This window comes from Bos javanicus, chromosome X, assembly GCF_032452875.1.
Source record: "Bos javanicus breed banteng chromosome X, ARS-OSU_banteng_1.0, whole genome shotgun sequence".
NCBI lineage: Eukaryota > Metazoa > Chordata > Mammalia > Artiodactyla > Bovidae > Bos > Bos javanicus.
This window is the reverse complement of record NC_083897.1, coordinates 59,272,686-59,292,328: the sequence shown is the minus strand read 5'-3', so window position 1 is coordinate 59,292,328 and position 19,643 is coordinate 59,272,686. Positions and strand designations below refer to the sequence as shown.

The following is a 19,643-nucleotide window of genomic DNA, read 5'->3' as shown; positions in this document are numbered from 1 at the left end:
TCAGTGTGGTAATCAGGTAAACTGATATATTTTTGAAAAACAACACATGAGATTCATATATTCATATATTTCAACTCAGTAATTCCACTCCTCGGTTTCTACCCAAGAGAATAATTCTCAACATTAAAAAAAATTTTTATAGGTTCCAAGATGTTCCCTGCATCATTATTTCTAATATTGGAAAAAATGAAAACAATCTAAATACCTCAAACAGAGGGATGATTAAGTACATTAATATACAACTGCCTAGAATATTTTACTGCATTTTAAATGATGTTTAGGCTAATCTATAATCATATGGGCAAATGTTATCATGTAATGTTAAGTGAAAAAAAGATAAAATATTATATACATTGTAAGCATACCACTCTACGATAAAATTCTATAAAGACATGAGGATTTTTAAATCTACTATTCTCAGTATTTCCCAAATATTCAACATGCAGTTTAATGTTTTTCAATACATTTTAAAATGTCATTTGTTTTTTACTCAAAGCACTTTCAAATGCACTGCTTTGTTTTCAAAATACGTCTATCTAAAGCAAAACCGGTGCTTGTAAAGGCTTATGAAATATTATAACACCTATCATAAAAATCTCAAATGATTTTATTAATTATCATTTTGGTTATAAGAGTAGGGAATCTTCTACATAATGTGACCAAGCAGCTGAAACGTGGGTAGCAGCTCCAGTCAGAGTTCTGTCAGCATCCACTCTCCTCCTACTTCCAGCCTCTTTCAGAAATCACGGCTGCTCCTAGCACCTGTGAATATACTGTGTTTATAAACCGGTGGCAGCGGAGGGAATGATAATGTTTTTTTTTTTTTCTTTTTGAGATAGCCAAAACCAAATCTTTTTTTCTCAAAATCGGAGCATCAAAAAGGAGCCATTCATCCAAATGTGTTTATTCTGTTTCTAACAGAGAACAAATTCTTAAGAGGGCAGGGTTGGGGGTTATTTTTTATGATGTATACCTTGCCTGGTTTACTGTTAGATTTTATAAATAATACGATTTGCAGCATCTACCCAAGGACAAAGGTGAACTGACATTCCATTCCCACATCCCACCCTCCCTCTCCAAAATCCCTCTTTGCAACTGCGGTCACTCCTTTGACATTTTAATGTAACATCAACCCATTGCCACCCTCAGGAAGCTGAAATCCTAGTAAAAGAGAGAGCAGGATAGAGAGATACTGAGAAACACTTCAGGAGGTTGCACTTACACTCCACATTCCAGCAGTTTGTCCAGAAACAGAGGAGGCAGTAGTTCTTATTTTTGTGGTGTCAAGCTGTACACTGAGATTCAGCAAAAAGCTTCCTTTCTTAACGTGAGGAATGTGAAATATATTCTAGGATATGTGTTAAGTATGATCCTTTGTTCTAGGTATGAGCTTTTCTTTTTCTAAAGTTTTTCGCTCTTGATCAAGCAAAGGGAAACAATATTATTTTGAAATTCTCTTAAAGGCGCCTTTCAAAGCCTCTCCCACGGGAAAAGATCACCACAGCTCAACACTGCTGTTTTTGAGTAAGAATCGAGTCCGATTTTTTTTTCAACATGGCTGTATACTTTGCAGGCCCCCAAATTTGTGCTTTCATAGTCAGCATTAATCAAACAGCCAGAACCACCCTCTTTAGCCAACCTACGTTTCGTGGACTAAAAACGCACCCTGATGAAAGAGGAGGCTCATTTTGAAAACCTCGCTGTTATTTGTGTGCCCCACACTCGCGGGCTTTTATCAGGGCTGGAGCAGGCTCGCGAGTGCCTGCAGCGCGGTGGGCGGCAGGTCTGAGGGCCCTGGTCGTTAACACGTTTCCAGGGGTTGCCCACACTTTCTCCCGAGACTCTCGGCTCTCCGGGCGCGGTGGGAACTAGTGAACCAGACTGTGACAGAAAGAGAGAATTTATGTGAGGGACGGGAAGAAGAGAGGGCACCCAACACGGTCCCCGGGTCAGCGTGGCTCGGGGATTTGCAAGAATTTATCAGTACCATTAACAGCTATTTGCAGAGGGTTGTTTACCGCCGAACGCGCGACAACCAGACAGCGGAGCCCACTCTGCGCCCCAAGCCACGCCTCCTTGCCCCTCAGCACCCCTCCTGCCCCCCAAACTAATTAATTCGAGGCGGTCTGCCTGCTAGGCCCTCCCATTGGCTCCCACCCCATCCAATGAGAATCTTGCAACAGTTTCACCTGGCTTCTGCTTCCCAAATAAACAAACAAGCCGTCCCGGGACCCTGCCAGCTCTCCTCCCCGGCGCCGCCCGAGATCGTTGTGCTCCGCCCCCTCCCGCCACCTCTCGCCCCCTCCAGCCAATCGAGCCCGCCCGTGGTGCCCCCGCCCCGCCGCCGTCTCCGGCCGCTCTCTCCTCCGCCCCTCTCGAACTTCTCCTGATACTCCCCCCACCCCCAGTCCGTGCCTCCTTGGGGTCCTCGTTAGGACCAGCGTGGCCAAGGGCCCCGCCTCCTCCCGTAGGTCTTCCCGAGACCCACAGGCCGGGAGATTCTCCCAGAGGGTCTAGGAGGGGTTGGAGGCAGCCCCACCTCTCGGGCCGGCCACCCCCTCCCTCGCACACCTCCGCTGGCGGCGGCTCGCGCCCCTCTGCTGCGCTTGTAGCAGGAGCCGCAGCGGCCGCCGCGTGAGGCAGCGGTCACGTGTTGTTTTGCCCGCCGCCGCGCGCTTGGAGTGGAGTGGGCGGGGGCGCGGGCCTAGGGGGAGGGGGGGGGGCGGGCGGAGGGGGTAGACGGCCTCTTCCCCCAACTCTCCCGTCCCCGAGCCCCCCCCCCCCCCCCCGCCTTTCGCTCACCTTAAAACCCTCGTGCATCACCATGGCTAGTTGCTCCTTCGCTCGCGACCAAGCGACAAGGAGACTGCGAGCTGCAGTAGCGGCAACAGCGGCGGGTCTAGCTGCGGCGGCGACCACCCCATTTCTTTCCTCGGGAACCCCCACCGCACTCATTGGGACCGGGTCGTCTTGTCCGGGAGCCATGTGGCTCTCCACGGCCACTGGCTCCCGGTCAGACTCGGAGTCCGACGAGGAGGACCTTCCCGTCGGGGACGAAGTCTGCAAACGCGGCTACCTGCGGAAGCAGAAGCATGGGCACTGGCGCTACTTCGTGCTCAAACTCGAGACAGCCGACGCCCCAGCTCGGCTGGAATACTACGAAAATGCCAGGAAGTTCCGGCACAGTGTCCGCGCCGCGGCGGCTGCAGCGGCGGCGGCCGCCTCTGGCGCCACGGTCCCCGCACTCATTGCACCGCGGCGCGTGATCACCCTGTACCAGTGCTTCTCGGTGAGCCAGCGGGCCGACGCAAGGTACCCACACCTCATCGCTCTTTTCACCCAAAACGAGTATTTCGCAATGGTGGCAGAGAATGAGTCGGAGCAAGAGAGCTGGTACTTGCTGCTCAGCCGCCTCATCCTCGAGAGCAAGCGCCGCCGCTGCGGCAGGCTCGGCGCGCAGCCGGAGGGAGAGCCGGCCGCGCTAGCAGCTGCAGCGGCGGCAGAGCCACCCTTCTACAAAGATGTGTGGCAAGTAATAGTCAAACCCAGGGGGCTGGGGCACCGAAAAGAGCTGAGCGGCGTGTTCCGGCTCTGTCTTACCGACGAGGAGGTTCTGTTTGTGAGGTTAAATACCGAAGTGGCCAGCGTGGTTGTCCAGCTCCTGAGCATCCGTCGCTGTGGGCACTCGGAGCAGTATTTCTTCTTGGAAGTCGGCAGGTCCACCGTCATCGGTCCGGGGGAGCTCTGGATGCAAGTGGATGACTGTGTCGTGGCCCAAAACATGCACGAGCTGTTTTTGGAGAAGATGAGAGCCTTGTGTGCAGACGAATACAGAGCCCGCTGCCGCAGCTACAGCATCAGCATCGGCGGCCACCTGTTAACCCTGCTGTCCACTAGGAGGCACCTGGACATGCTGCCGCTCGAGCCCGGCGGCTGGTTCCGAAGGTCCCGCTTTGAGCAGTTTTGCCACCTTCGGGCCATCGGTGACGGGGAAGACGAAATGCTCCTCGCCGGGCGCTACATAACACCCAGTGAGCCAGTGCCCCGCTCCAGACGAGGAAGACTACACCTGCCCAGAGGGCGCAGATCCAGGAGAGCGACTTCAGTGCCAGCCAGCTTTTTCCGCCACGCCGCACCCAGCCCTGTGCGCATCCGGTACCCTGCAGAAGCCCTCCACGACCGAGATCCCGTGTCTTCTGAAGCCTCTAGTTCTGGCTCTGGCAATTCAGGGGAAGAAGGCGGTCCTCAGCGCAAAGAGGATCAGGAAGAAAACGAAGGTGACTATATGCCCATGAACAACTGGGGCTCGGGAAATGGCCGGGGCTCAGGAAGTGGACAGGGTTCAAGTGGGCAAGGCTCCAGTAGCCAAAGCTCCGGGGGAAGTCAGTGCTCAGGCAGGGGGCATGGCTCCGGAGGTGGTCAGGGCTCAAGTAGCAGCCATGGCTCAAGTGGCAGCGGTTCCGGGGACCAGAGTGCAGGAGGAAACCAGTGCTCTGGGGATGGCCAGGGCACCGCTGGGCATGGCTCAGGCAGTGGCCAGGGAGCTGGAGGTGGGCATGGCTCAGGCCGTGACCAGGGAGCCGGAGATGGCCATGGCTCAGGCGGTGGCAAGAACTCTGGAGGGGGCAAAGGCTCAGGGAGTGGGAAGGGGCCTGAAGGCAATGGTGATCGTGGGAAATCTCTGAAGAAAAGATCCTACTTTGGCAAATTAACTCAAAGCAAGCAACAGCAAATGCCACCACCTCCGCCCCCTCCACCCCCACCAGGTGCAGCAACTGGTGGCAAAGGGAAGTCTGGGGGAAGGTTCCGACTTTATTTTTGTGCAGACAGAGGGGCCACAAAAGAACGCAAAGAAGCCAAAGAAGGGAAAGACACAGAGCCCCCAGAAGGTGCAGCTCGGGGTCCCCACAGAGCCAGAGCTTTTGATGAAGACGAGGATGATCCGTATGTGCCAATGAGGCCAGGCGTGGCTGCTCCTCTCGCAAGCTCCAGTGACTACATGCCCATGGCTCCTCAAAATGTCTCTGTGTCCAAAAAGCGCCACTCTCGATCACCTTTTGAAGATTCTAGAGGGTACATGATGATGTTTCCCAGAGTGAGCCCACCACCTGTGCCAAGTCCTCCAAAAGAACCTGATCCTGCTAAAGAGGATGACTCAAAGGACAATGACAGTGACAGTGACTATATGTTCATGGCCCCTGGAGCTGGTGCCATTCCTAAAAACCCCAGAAATCCTCAGGGAGGCTCTTCCTCCAAAAGTTGGAGCTCCTACTTCTCTCTGCCAAATCCTTTTCGGAGCTCCCCATTGGGACAGAGTGACCACAGTGAGTATGTACCAATGTTACCTGGAAAATTCCTAGGAAAGGGCCTAGAGAAGGAAGTCTCATCTAACAGAGGCCCCAAAGATACAGCTTCAAAGCCTTCAGTCAAAGGGTCTTTCTCAAAGCCTAGAGATGGGGGATCACCTTCCAAGCGTTCAGGTGACGGGCCCCCCAAGAACAAGGCTAAGAGACCTAATCGACTTCCTTTTATGACAAAAGGAAACAAAGTCAAGCCAAAACCACAAAAGCCCACACAGGAGCAGAGAGAAGCCGACAGCCCCAGGGGCTACGTCAACATTGACTTCCCTAAGAGAGGTTATAATATGCCAGATCCATGTCTTCAAAGACTTCCAGGTGTGTGGGGCATAATTGCCGACCCCAGACAGTTTGCCTTTTCCAATTATGTGAATGTTGAGTTCGGAGTGCCATTTCCAAATCCAGCAGACAACCTCTCAGATTTCTTCAGAGCTATCCCAGGTGCCAATCCCTTCTTTCTGGACGGTGCTACCGGGAGCAGTGCTAATAGGGAAGAAGGTGACTACATCGAAGTGATTTTCAACCCAGCGATGACACCAGCCGTGCCTTTTGCTGACAGTGCCATTCGCTACGATGCCGAAACTGGTCGCATCTACGTGGTCGACCCATTTTCTGAGTGCTGTATGAACATTTCTCTCTCCCCCAGCCGCTGCTCCGAACGACCACCTGTAGCGAGGCTGCTACTGCTAGAAGAGCTCGAGCGAAGGCGCCCACAAAGCCGTTCGCAAAGTTTCTTTGCAGCCGCCAGAGCCGCCATCTCTGCTTTCCCTACAGACAGCCTCGAGAGAGACCTATCCGCCTCCTTCGCCGCGGCCGCGGCCGCCGTGCCAACCTTAGCCCTGGGCCGGGCTTTAGCCGCCGCCTCCGCTTTGGTCGCGGCTCCCGGCAGCGGCGCAGCAGCCGCCGGCCTCGAGGCCGCCGCTGGATTTGACTCCGCCTCCGTCCGCTGGTTCCTACCTGTTGCCGATGCTGCTGGTGCCGCGGTCAGGGGGGCCCAAGACATTGCGGGTGGCTCGAACCCCAGACCCCCAAACCCATCAGCAGACCTGGCCGGAGGTGAGAACCGAGCCGGTGGGGCTGCTGCTGCAGTCGCCGCTGCGCCTCGATCACCTGGCCGCGGCCGGGTGCCCAGACCCCCAGAGCGAGAAGATTCTGACGACGACGACACGTACGTGAGAATGGACTTTGCAAGACGTGACAACGGGAAGTTCGACTCTCCCCAAAGAGGTTGGTGATTCTTTAATTCATTTCCCTGAAGTTAGTGGTGATTCCTTAATAAATCGATGTACTCCCCCTGTTACAGTGTTAGGAGTGTTTCATTCACTGGTGCTTATTTAGAATGGAAAGTAGAATTCTGTTTTAATCATTCATTCATGTGAATCATTATTATATTAAAACTTAAATTTTAATATAGTAAGTTTCTTTACCTGGAAAGCTCTGATCATCGATTAAACATTGGTTCGACTTTTTAGAAGTAGTTTAAACGTAAGGATGTGTAACGTGATGCTTTCAGATAGCCTTTGATTTACGCAAACAGGACGTCGTTGTCCGTTGAATCCCATCAACTCATTTTCAAATCAACATGTAAAAGCTGCTTTTCTACAAATGACCACATTTAATTGCAGGTCATTTAATAAGAGCACTGGATATTAAGCAGTAATAATCAACCGTTAACCTTTGAGGGTTGATGAGCTTCTCAGAAAATTACTTTTTAAAGAAGCAGTCATGGTTATGTTGGTTTGCTGAGATTTACCAAGAAGGTTGAATCTCAGTTGTTAGTGTGAATGTCTGGCGGGAACCAAAGGTAAATAATCCAGAACAACAGGTAATTGAAAGAAGATGGTGTTTAACTCTGGAATGTGTTTTGGTGTTGATTTGTTTTGTTTTTACACAGGATAAATTGCCGGAAACCTTGAGAGTTCCTTTTCTATGTCACTAATAGTGACAGGCAAGTCATCTGCTGTGCCACATTTTCTTCATGTAATTCCCCCCCGCCCCGCCCCCACCAAAGAGGGTATGGTGACAACACAATAATGGGTATGACTATTTGTTTGAAAGGTTTAAAAACCATTTAAGATATCTAATTGGTGCATTTTCTGGGCAATTCAGTAAAGCAGGATAGTAAGGCTGGGGGCAGACCTGACCCCAGGGGCAGCTTACCCTGGAAGAGTGAAAGTTTTTTTTAAAGGGTTACTTTTCCAAAGGAAGAAATAAGAAAGAATAGAATCTGTCAGACTTGGAAATAAGACTTCAAGTAAATCTGTTGTATACATCTTGCAGTGTTGTTATCAGTGTCCCTGGAGATATCCTTGAGAAACTATTTTGGGAGATGATGTCTCCATAGTCTCCACTGCCTCCCCTCTTTACTGATATGTGCTTCTTTTCCAGGAAAGAGAAGGGATGGACCCCAGCAGTTTTCATTCCAGTAGTCAGTTTAGTGAAGATTCTTGCTTTGCTTGCTTTGTGGAATGCTTTTGTGATTGGATCTCTGCCCACTGTGCTTGATCAGGCAGAACAAGTCGGGGAATGATCACAACAGTCACCTAACAAGCTCCCTATTTAGTGCAGGTGTAGCCCTCCTCCCCTCTTTCCCCCTGCTTTAGAAAACTTGCCTTACAAAAACTCATGTTTGTAGCATGGACACATTAAGGAGTGATCATTAAAACGACAAAAGGATGCTTTGGCATGCCAAAGGATTCAATTCAGGTCTCCTTTAAATTGTGAGGGCCCCTGCCCCCCCCACACACACACATGTGGGCACACACACACAATCATCAGCACTAACAGAACCATGCATTTAAAATATACAATTCTCTTTCCAAGCATTTAATTCATACCAAGCTTTTCAAGAACAGATCTATTTTATTCTGTAAAGTACACCTGGAAATTGGTCTTAAGCCATTGTTTGAGCCTAACTGATATTGATGTGGGTGTTCCATAGCAATCTATGTCCCTGTGGTGCTTTGGAAAGGACAAGTTTTCATAGAGGTTTGTCTGTATTTTCCACTACTCTTTGTTTCAGCAAAGATGAAAATTAGTGAAAATTTCTTGTTCCTTAAATAAATCCTGTCTTCCCAAATATTATCTAGATCATGAAATAATTAACATTTATTTTAGCATAGGTTACTGATTTATGAATAACTTCAAATAACTTTGTAGCTATTCTGGAGACTAATGTTCTGTAAACGTGTTGTTCCTTGAGGAAATTCCTAACTTTATGGAGCAAGGAGGCTGTATCTCAAAGGGATGTAAGTGATTAGGTTAAAACAAGAGAGCGAATGTGAAAGGACTTTGTGCCTTTAAAGCACTTTGCAAATATAAGATATTTTAATTTTGTCGTTGGATTAACAAACATTGACGTTTCAACAATTTCAACAGGTGATTTAGTTTCTTGCAAAAATGATTGGTCCTGAGATTGATTAAGGCACATTATTTGCTGAGATATATAAAAGGAAGGATATATAGAAAGAAACTGAAGGAAATTACTTTTACTACCACCTTAATGCAAATTGATATGGTGGAATGTTGTCTGTGAAGGGTTAAGAACAAGCTGGCTGATTATGATCATTTTGTGACTATAAAGCTGTAGAATAGTTTTCACCCATTTCTGATCGTGCTTCACCTTCCTAACAAAATTTAAAAAAAAAAAATCACTTTAGAAAATAACAAAAATGCTTTGACAAAGGAACAAAAGCACAGTCTTCATTAGGAGTTAGGTATCTCTCGGGGTAATTTTAATTTTTGCAAATGCTTAAAACAGTGCCTGACACGTAGTAAGTGTTGTTACACATGAATTATTATGCAACTAATGCAACTACTGTCATTGTTGTTACTGTTGTTGTTGTTATTACATTTAGAAAAAACACGAAGCTAAAGTTGTGTGTCCCCAAATCCCACTTTTAAGTTTTCACTTAAAATGGTTTACATGCTTGTTCAGAATTGGCATCTTTGTAGTTGAGATCTGTTTGTAACTTAAGTGAAATGAAGGGAGCCCATAAGGCAGTGAGACAGCTTTGTTCATATAACACAAAATTAACATGTAATCTCATTTACCCACAAGTCATATTGCATGGAAGTAAGTACTTCAAAGCCATTTGTTTAAGACACTTGGAACCACCCAGAAATATAAACTGGACTTGACTTTTTAATAAATGAAATAATTTAAGAAGTGTGAAGTCCTCAGATTTTAAACACATGGTTATAAGTATTAACATTTATAAGGAGAATGCAGTTTTTTTATATGGTTATTCTGGCTCTTGATTTATGAATCATTTTTACTTCTTTTACTGTTGTATCTGATGGAGAATTCATAGTTTGAAGTTAGTTAAGGTTAAAAATTTTCACTGATTTTCCATTCCAAAGATGAGAAGGTAAGAGCAGCTCTCAGAGGGGTGAGAGAATTGGGCAAATTAGTAATGTTATAATAGTACTTGGTATTAAAAAGCAAAAAAAAAAAAAGCTGTATTAATTACCTTTTGAAATTTTAGTCCTTGTTATTAACACGTAGGAGGTATAAGCTTCTTTTCAGTGTACCACTGCCAAATCCTCTTGATATAAATTATAGATGCTGAGAGCAAATTTTTTGTTTATTGGACTTATTTATTATACATTACTAGAGTTAAATCTCTGCATAGCAGAGATTTCTCAGTCACCATTGTTGGGTCACTTACTTTAGACAACATTCATCCGCACCAAAAAAAAAAAAAAGGACAGTTATTTGGAGTAGAGGTATTTGATCTATAACAATTAAAGAGGATTTCATTCTATTAAAGTTAACTAAAGCTATTGGCAATCATTATTTATGTGGATTCATTCTATTTTTGAGTAATGCATCCCAGGTGATTTTGGAATATTGGTTACTCACTAGCAAAGTATCTTCTTTAAACAAGGACTAGCACACATGCATCAATACTCAAATAAGATCTCTTGCTTTCTTTTCCTCCCCCTAATTACCAAACATGAACTAAGAGGCTTCAGAGTCATTGACAGGAAACTATTTGGGAAACAAACTCTTTGAATGACCCCCAAGTTTTCATGTTGAAATAGGTGAGGATAACCAGTGTAGAGAGAAATCGGGCATCTTGTGTGTGATTTAAAAGGGATCATTGTTAACTTGTTGATGGAGGAAATGCTTTACAGTTGCCTACTGCCTTATAATTTGCAAAGCATATTTACATTCATTATTTTACTGGGGGATAGTAGGTACTGGAACTGAAGCCGGTGTTAAGAACTTTCCCATTGTCGAAGAGGTAAGTGGCAGAGCAGAAAATCAAACCCATACATATGATTTATTTTTTTTAATTTTTTAATTATTATTTTTTGTTTTTACTTTACAGTATTGTATTGGTTTTGCCATACATCAACATGCATCCGCCACGGGTGTACACGTGTTCCCCATCCTGAACCCCCTCCCACCTCCCTCCCCATACCATCCCTCTGGGTCATCCCAGTGCACCAGCCCCAAGCTTCCTGTACATATGATTTCAAGTCCAGTGCTCCACCCAGCATACCACACTGCCCTTTCATCAGACGTTCAATCTGCTATTTTCCTATTGATGAAGATTATGATATAGGCAAGGTTGGGGAAATTTCCAAGTCTTCTTGAATTTGATAGTATCCAATTTGCTTGTAAGTAATTCATTCAGAGTGTTATAATTGTGAGCCATCCACCAGAGATTGGATCATTTTCATTACATTGAACTGTTTATAGCTTTGGAATAAAAGAATAGAACTTGTATTGGAATTGAAGGTTTTAAATCTGATTGCAGGAGGAGTTTGCTCATCTTTACCTCCCAAACACAAATATTCTGTGTATCTATTTGGATTTCACAGAAACATTGAAAGGAATAAACTTTATTAATTTAACAGAATAAACTTCTGTTAATGGGCCTTTCCTTAAGTAAAGTCACCTGTGTGTGGTTTTTCCAAATAATCCATTGACATTTGCCAGTTATTGCCCAAATTCTTTCAATTCCTTTTTGTCCATATGTATAAAATCTGATATTCTAGTCGGCACCATCATGGTGCAAACAAAACACAGAATAAGATGAGACAGGTGGGGGAAAAAGCATTGTAGTAAGAGATGCTCTTCATTTGTTTAAAACTCAAATTTGCTCCTGGCAGTCAGGGAAGAAGATTTTAGAAGCCTCGAAAATCAAATCCTTTCCTAGGGACATAAAAATCTTTGTTTAAAAATAAATTCATTTTGCTTAGCACCGTTTTTAAAAATGCTTTACGACTATGTAAAAATAGCTCAGACATTTTATTGGCAGTATTGGAAAATAACTTTTGTAAAATGCTTAATTAAAGCCTGCAGTATGTTTTTTCTAAGAGGTGCTGCCAGGCTCGAAGATGGTGAAGATCATTTGCTGGAAAACACTGCGTGGTCCTGAGTGAGAAATGAGAGATGAAAAAGGCTACATTTTATAATAATGAAATGAATACAGCACACTCAGTTTTTATCACAACTATCAGATTGCTAATTTTAAGGCTACTGATAAAAATTGCCAAGACAATAGGTTCACCATATGACATTAAATGCCTTCCCTAGCAATTCTGCATTGGTTATTGGTTGTTCAGCAACAGGTCTTAGATCTTCATCTTCTTTTTCAGATGTTAGGCTGCACACTTGAGAAATAGGGATTTTTAAAGTTTTTGTTTTTTTTTTTAATTTAGACCTATATCCTAGTTCAGATTTGCATTCTTTTAGAGGGTACCTTACTATTTCTGACTAATTCCTTTTAGAATTAATGAAAATGTGTACTGAAATATTTAGTGAAATGAGAAAGTTATTGCACTTTTCCTCTAGCTTCCTGACACCCCCTTTCTTATGGGTGGTTTTCTATGAGTCTTACCCTCGATAATTTCAGGAAAACATGCCTTTCCTAGCCTCTCTCTGGCAGTAAAGGTGAGGCCACTCTCCTTTCCACGAGGAGTTCCACAAGGAAAGGGAGGCCCTCAGAGGGGAAAACTGCTTTCCTGAGAAGTTGCTGCTCCTAGTTCACAGCCTGCCTGTGCTCAGCTCACAGGAAGAGCATTGCTTGCCTGCCCTGGTCTCGCTTGTTGGCACACAGGCAGCTGGGCTGGTGTTTAAAGCAGTTTTCATGGTTAGATGGACCACACTATGTTTGGTGCTAGCCAGATCTTCTGGGTTTACTGAATATCCAATTCCCCATAAATTGTAGTCACTTTAGTTTTCACAATTTATATCATTTGCCTCTCTATGATTACTAATTTGTTACTTGTAGACTTGAAACTTAGAGAATATCAATGAAGACTGTCTCTAAATTCACCTTGAAAATGATTCACACCTGCACCCATGGTGCCTTTGAAAGTCTGACCAATAAATATGGTTTTAAACTCCTGCTGCTGCTTTTTCCTTTTTTTTTTTTCTTTTTTTGGCCACACCATGTGGCTTGTGAGATCTTAATTCCTTGACCAGCGATCGAACTCGTGCCCACGGCAATGAAAGCATGAAATTTTAACTACTGAACTACCAAGGAATTCCCACTCCTGCTTTTTCATAAGTTATGCCTCTGTCCTCACCCTCAGACCTCCCCAACCCCACCCACTACTGCCACCCATGAAGGACTTAATTGTGGCTGTGACTCTGACCATAGTTTCTACTGCCACCCTGGCCCTGTTATTACAGCTGCTTGAATTTAGGAGACCCTATTCTTACTGCTATGGCTTGAAGAGATCTTTTCCTGGAGTCTCGTATTGAAACTTCGAACCTGTCTCCCCACAGAAATGATGTTATACACGACCGTCGGGTGCAGTCAAAATCGTTCCCCTCTCAGTTTGGGATCTGCTTGAGTGGACGAACCTACGAACCTGTCCACTATTTATTTATGACATTGTTTTCACAGGATAATTTATTTTGAGTTTCAACTAAACAGTGAGCCCTGGAATATGGCTCTTGTAAATCAGAGACTGCCTGTATTAGAATTCCAGTAACTTGCATTCCTCGAGTCTTCAGTAACTAGGCAGCAGCGTGAAGTGGCCTGAGTGTGTGTTGGGAGGTAGTGGAGAAGCTGACCTGCGATGAAAATCCTGTAGCTGATCCCCAAATAGTTGGTATCCGGATGATCAAGACCTGAATGAGCATGCATAAGTGGTCCAGGGCCTGCTTTCAAATGGCAGGTGTGAAGCTATTGAACTGACCTTTGAGGAGATGGAGGTTTACAAGCATCATTCATTTTCCTTAACAGATTCTTTTGAGTATTCCATCACAAAACCATTGCCAGTTAAGGGAGAAGCATATTTGAGCTTCTAATCTATGAAGGAGACAACAGTCTGTTATGATTGGTGTTGTAAAGACTAGCAGCAGTTATTGCTAGTTTTCACCCTTGAGGGACAGCACTTCAATTAAGCTCTTTAGAGTCATCTTCCTACGTATTTACAGGGCATAGAAAGATGTGATGATCTGTTTCTTATTGGTGGAAAAAAAATCTACATATAAGCCAGAGGCAATGCTAAGCTAAGTAATATAACTGTATTATTATACACTCATCTTTGGGTTAAATGCTTCCATTTTCTCATTTACTTTGTTCATCTTCAGTGCTTATTGTTGCCCCTGCTTTTTTGTGATCACCAGTTGACCATGGGGATGGATAGCATGTTGTCTAATAAAATTTTCAAAAGAACTTGAATTGTTTCTTTAGTTCTAGGAAGATTGGAAGTAAGATAACTGAGGCCATGGGATTGGGGAGAGTGGAAAAAGAATTAGAGACTAACTGGATGTATTGTTATTTGGGCTTCTCTGGGCAGGGGAACCACTGCTCCTTTGGACTTCAGGCAGTAGTAGAAGCATGTTTGAGATTCATATGAAGAGACCTGGAATGCCCTGGAGGAACTGCCTACATTGTTCACCCTACACATTTGTGGGAGTATTGATGTCATGTGTGTTTTATCAGTATATTAAAGATTAATGGTCAGGTTTATATAATTATAAAAACAGAGAAACATTTGCTGCATTTGTTTTTGAGAAGAAAATGATATCTGTCAGATTTGGGGGGCCATGAATAGGAAAATGTTTTGACCCATCAGAGTCCATTGAGGTTTTCTCCCTTCTGGAGAAGGGGTGAAATTAACTTGTCATTAAAAAGACTTTGCTTAATCAGAAAGTTAGAATACCTGATACAGTAATTATTTATAACCCATCAGTCTCAAGTGGAAGTAATACATCAAAATCAGATCACGTTATTAAAAGCATCACCATTTACCTTCCTGGTGGTGAAATGATATCAAAATGAACAGGAAACAGAACTCAGATATGACTGTCAGCCCTTTGATTCATTTTGCAGACTGTTTCTGATGGAGTGTTAATCCCAAATTGCTTTCCTTTGCCAGCCAGCAAGCTTCTGGGTTATTTCTTATGGTGTTCTTTGAAATGTTCTTGGGGAATGTAAACTCATTTTAATATTGACCTAAGTAAAACAGGATTATACAGGTAAATCTGTGGCTCAAGTTCCCACAATGCATTTCAAAAGCAAATTAAATTATTTTTGGATTATCTTGTTTTTGATAGCATTATTTCTTTCTACTGGCAAGGCTAATCAAGAGTTGACGAATATATTTTGTAAAGTAAACTTGAAATCACACCATTATTTGCTAGTTTTTAGTATGTTATCAAGCATTCACTCAATGCTGGTGTGTAGGTGTCATAGGAAAGCAATTGAAATATGAATCAAATTTTTATTAGAATCCCTGTCACTTTTAAAAAAGTAAAGAAAGAAAGCTCTAATAGGAACAAATGCCCCTAATTTCAGGCTTAGTGTAATGTTGTTGGGGTAGTCAGATGGAGCTTAATTTGTATGTTTCTAGGAAAACACTAGTGAAATACAGGGAGTAGTAAGAAATCTCCTTTAAAGCATAGTCAGTATACTATGTATGAACGTTTTTATATTAAAACAAAGCAAACCAAATTAGGTACAGTACCTTTCTAACCTTAAACTTCTGTTAAAAACCTCTAGCTGACAGTAGCTTCAAAATTCTGTAATGCTAGTAGAGTCTAATTTTGCAGCAGATAACTGAGCATGGACCATCATGGTTAACCTCTACTGATCACACCTTTCATCGCATGTAAACTTGATAAATACATAGAGTCTAAAATTTCCTAAGCCCACTGCTGACAGGAAAACAATATCTTTCCTAATCTACGGTGTTAATTAAAAATTTGTTTCACATGGAGGAACAGCCCTATAGAGTAAATCATGATGAATGGCCATAAGTAGGTGGGAGGGGAGTGGAGAGCTTTGATGCTGTATGGAGATGCAAGTGGTTACATTTTGAAAACCTCTGATGAAAGAGTGAATAGTTAACATGTGTCAGTTCAGTTCAGTTGCTCAGTCAGGTCTGGCTTTGTGACCCCTGTTTTAACACCAGATCTTGTACTAGCAGCCTACTTTGGGGGATGCTTTCCATGGATTCTTTTAGGTCAGCTATAATGAAATGGAATATTTGGTTCTTCAGTGTGACCTGGTCTTAACACTCACATCCCGTAATCAATTTGCTGACCATTTATCCCCATCCCTTCTGCAATCCAGCACCTTCCTCAGTATACCGGACACCCTTCCTCTGCTCCACTCCCAATTATATACCCTCTCAATAAGCAAAAGGCCAAGAGAGTAATACCAGAACTTTTTCTTCTTCTTTTGTTTTAGACAGATGGAGATTTCATTCAAATCTCCTTTGCAGGTATGACCTTGCTCTTTTAGATGAAATCCTGGTGGCTCAGACAGTAAGAGAATCTTCTTGCAGTGCAGGAGACCTGGGTTCAATCCCTGGGTCGGGAAGATCCCCTGGAGAAGGGAATGGCAACCCACTCCAGTGTTCTTGCCTGGAGAATTCCATGGACAGGGGAGCTTGGCGGGCTATAGTCTACGGGGTCGCAGAGTCAGACACGACTGAGAGACTAACACTTTAGTGATTGAATCTGGAGACTAGCACCAAGGCTGTGCTTGAATCATTTGACTCATGCCACATAACTGGTTAAGGCATAATCAAACATGTGAGAGAAGAAAAAGCTTCTCTTTGTCCACCCAGTGCCAGGCTGACTTGCTGGCCTCACTGGGAGAAAGTAGAGCAGTGCATGCACATTGACAAAGCTGCTATCCACTGGAAAATTCAGAGTGAAGCCTGGGGGCAAAAGGAGTAACTGCCCTTAGGTCTTTGTCGGGCTTGTGCTGGTGTTTGTCATAGGCATTCAGCCTAGTTACGTATGTCCTGGCCAAGGAAGTGTCCTCAATATGGTTCTCAAAACTACTAGTTCAATTTTGTTTTAGAACAGGGTGGGGGTAAAAGTGCTTCAAGTTTAATCCTGAAAGTAACATTTATTCTGTCATCTTTTATTTTTTTCCTAGAGTGATTACATTGCCACAAAAAATTTAGAAGAAACGTGATGCTTATGGAATTTCATCTTTGTCTACTCCAGATCTGCCTAAAAGAGAATTCACAGGCTTCTGAATAGAAAGCAACCTGAATTTCTAAAAGCCTACAAGTGGATGCTGGCAGTTGAATAATCTTAACACAGATCATTCTTAGTGCTGCCTTATAGATCCAATGATTTTGAATTAAGAAATTCACTCTACTTTGTTTTTATTTTCTAATTTCCATCTCTAATGTGTCATTTTGAAAGGAAACAAATGTATAAAAGTGAACATCTCACAACTTGCTCCTTCTTAAGAATGTTACTGACCTATGAATAAATGTGGCCAATACCAATTTTACTAATGTATAATACTTAGATTTAGTTTTGAAGTTGAAAACCCTTGAAATAAGAGGAGATAAAGAAGGTTATCTTCCTGAGAAGGTAGGTATGATCTGGAATCTTTCTGAGTAGTATGTATACAAAACTTTTCTTGATCAAAGACTTAAACCTCAACTAGACTGATATCTGAATGAGACATTTCTAATATTTTAAATGCAGGACCAAAGGGCAGATTATCTCAGTTTTGTTCATGAACAGAACTGCAACTTTCTGTCCACATTCAATGTTAACTAATATCTTGACTGAACTTTGCCAACGTTATAAAGACAGAACTGGAGAACAGAGGATCTGTTTCTTCATATACAATACTGTGATGTTCTGCTTGCAAATTGATTGAACATTTCCAAAACCATTATTTTTAAAAAAATTTTAAAACCTACATTTTCCCCCTAAATGAAGCAAAGTTCTTCAGAAAGTCTCTCCACAAAGACCCCCTCTGCCACTCTGGGCCTCCCCCTTTCACCCTCCATTCCCCCCCTCTTTCTGGTTCTTTCCTTGACACACTTTCCCTCCTATGCCCAGGGCTCCTATAAAGAGATCAGTTTCCCATATTCAAGAAATTAGTGTGTACAAATCAATCAGTATTCTGACCAAAACTTAAGCCAAAAGGAACCTCTTATAAGGTTTTGTTTCCCTTTGGATAACAAGACTATATAAGATGAACAGAATTAAAAAAAAAAAAAAAAAAGAATCAGAGCAAGCTCCCCCTTCCTATTTTTGCTTGTCTCTGATGGAAACTGTATTAAGATTTTAGGAACCTGGACCTTTGAGAACATGACACTAACAGGTGGTGATCACAGAGGTAAGGTACAAAGGTCTTGAAGCTTGCTTAGAGCTTTGTTACGTGGTGGCACACAAATCACAACTTGTTGTACCATCACTGGCAAACCTCATCACCGATGGGTGTGAGTGTAATAACTGTGTGAGTGCTAACGTGTGTGCACACATTCGTGTACCTGTGTACATGTGATTGTAGATGTACCTGTTGTGCATAACTCTGTTTTAAAAAAAAATTGCTTCACATTTGATGTGCAACTTTGAAGTAGTGTAGTATTTACCTGAAGTTTTCTGCCACTCGGTTCTGATGTCTTTGAACGTGTACTTCAATCGTCAAGCAGGCTTCTAGTACATGTGTTGCTACACTAACTTTTCTGAAAAACCGAGTTGACTTCTATTATTCTTCCTTGCCTGTCAACCAAGGGGTTGGGGTGGGGGCTCTTTTCTTGTTTGTTCCCTTGTGAGTGGTGCTGAGGAGAGGATGTGGCTGCAGTACCAATCACTACTCCAGTTACTGGTCACTGCTAGGGCATCAGTCTCACCAGTTCCTTCAGACTCTTCGCTTTTTCCCAACCTAATCAAAGAAATGCAGTGTGGCTTTTGTTCATTATGGTAACAATGCAGTCTTTAGGCAGCCTTTCTCAAGCCTTCTCTCACCATTTTATTTTTCAAGTTACGTCATAATCGTTCAGAATTGTGGAAAGAAAAGATTATTCGGGGGGAAAATGCTTTCTTGCTTTATTTGCATATTAGGTTCAGAGGCTGCCGACAGGGTACAGCACAGACGTAACACTTGCTGAATAAATGAAGGGGAAACCTCATACACAACAGTACACATAGTAACAGGTACAAATAGTCACAGGTACAGCATAACAAATATGCAATCTTATGACACAACTTCTTAGTTTACAGACACAACTAATTTATTCAGTATTGTGCTGGAAGAATCTTTTTAGAGTCAGTGTACCAACATATCACTTACCTTTCAGCTACGAGTTTATGCTGCTGTTAAGAAAAACCAATGATGGAACGATTTTTTGTGACCTCTCCACTTTATTTGGTATCAGACATAGTTAACTTGGTCAGTAAAAACTAAAATGTTCCAGTTCCAACAGTTCATTAATTTGCTCTTTCTGCTTTCACAGATCTGCTTTGAGTTGCTCTGGCTTTGTCTTCCTTTGTAAATACTCTTCTATTCCTTTTTTCTTTGTAAGCATCTCATTTGCAGTTTGGGGAGACAACCTTGCAACTCTGTATAGTGTTTATATATATATCTGACTTGCCTTTCCATAGAGCTACTCGCAATAAATGTGTTCATGAATGTTATTTGTGTGGAGATTCATTTTTTTAATGAATACTGTTATCTCGACCTGTTGTTTAGTTGCTCAGTCATGTGCAACTCTTTTGCGACCCCATAGACCAGAGCCCGCCAGCCTCCTCTCTCCATAAAATTTCCCAGGCAAGAATATGGGAATGGGTTGCCATTTTCTTCTCCAGGGGATCTACCTGACCCAGGGATTGAACCCCCGTCTCCTCTGTCTCCTTCATTGCAGGTGGATTCTTTACCACTGCTCCACCTGGGAAGCCCGTTGCTTCCAGTACTTCATTTTAAATATATTTTTTTCTGCCCCATTAAGAATTGACTGCATTTTTCAGAATAAAGCAGTTGGGATAACTGAGGGTTTGGGTTAAAGTTACTATGCCTCAAAACTGGAGGCTTTTTAATAGTTAATACCTCA

At 43.4% G+C, this 19,643-nt stretch overlaps 1 protein-coding gene across 1 annotated transcript; it reads left to right on the top strand.

Moving 5' to 3' along the window:
* Nucleotides 1–2,802: 2,802 nt before the first annotated feature.
* IRS4 (insulin receptor substrate 4) lies at nucleotides 2,803–19,230 on the top strand. Its single transcript, XM_061409404.1, has 2 exons — nucleotides 2,803–6,584; nucleotides 16,721–19,230. The coding sequence occupies exons 1-2, from the start codon at nucleotides 2,825–2,827 to the stop codon at nucleotides 16,723–16,725; spliced, it is 3,765 nt and encodes a 1,254-aa protein (XP_061265388.1). The 5' UTR covers nucleotides 2,803–2,824; the 3' UTR covers nucleotides 16,726–19,230.
* The last annotated feature ends 413 nt before the right edge of the window (nucleotides 19,231–19,643 follow it).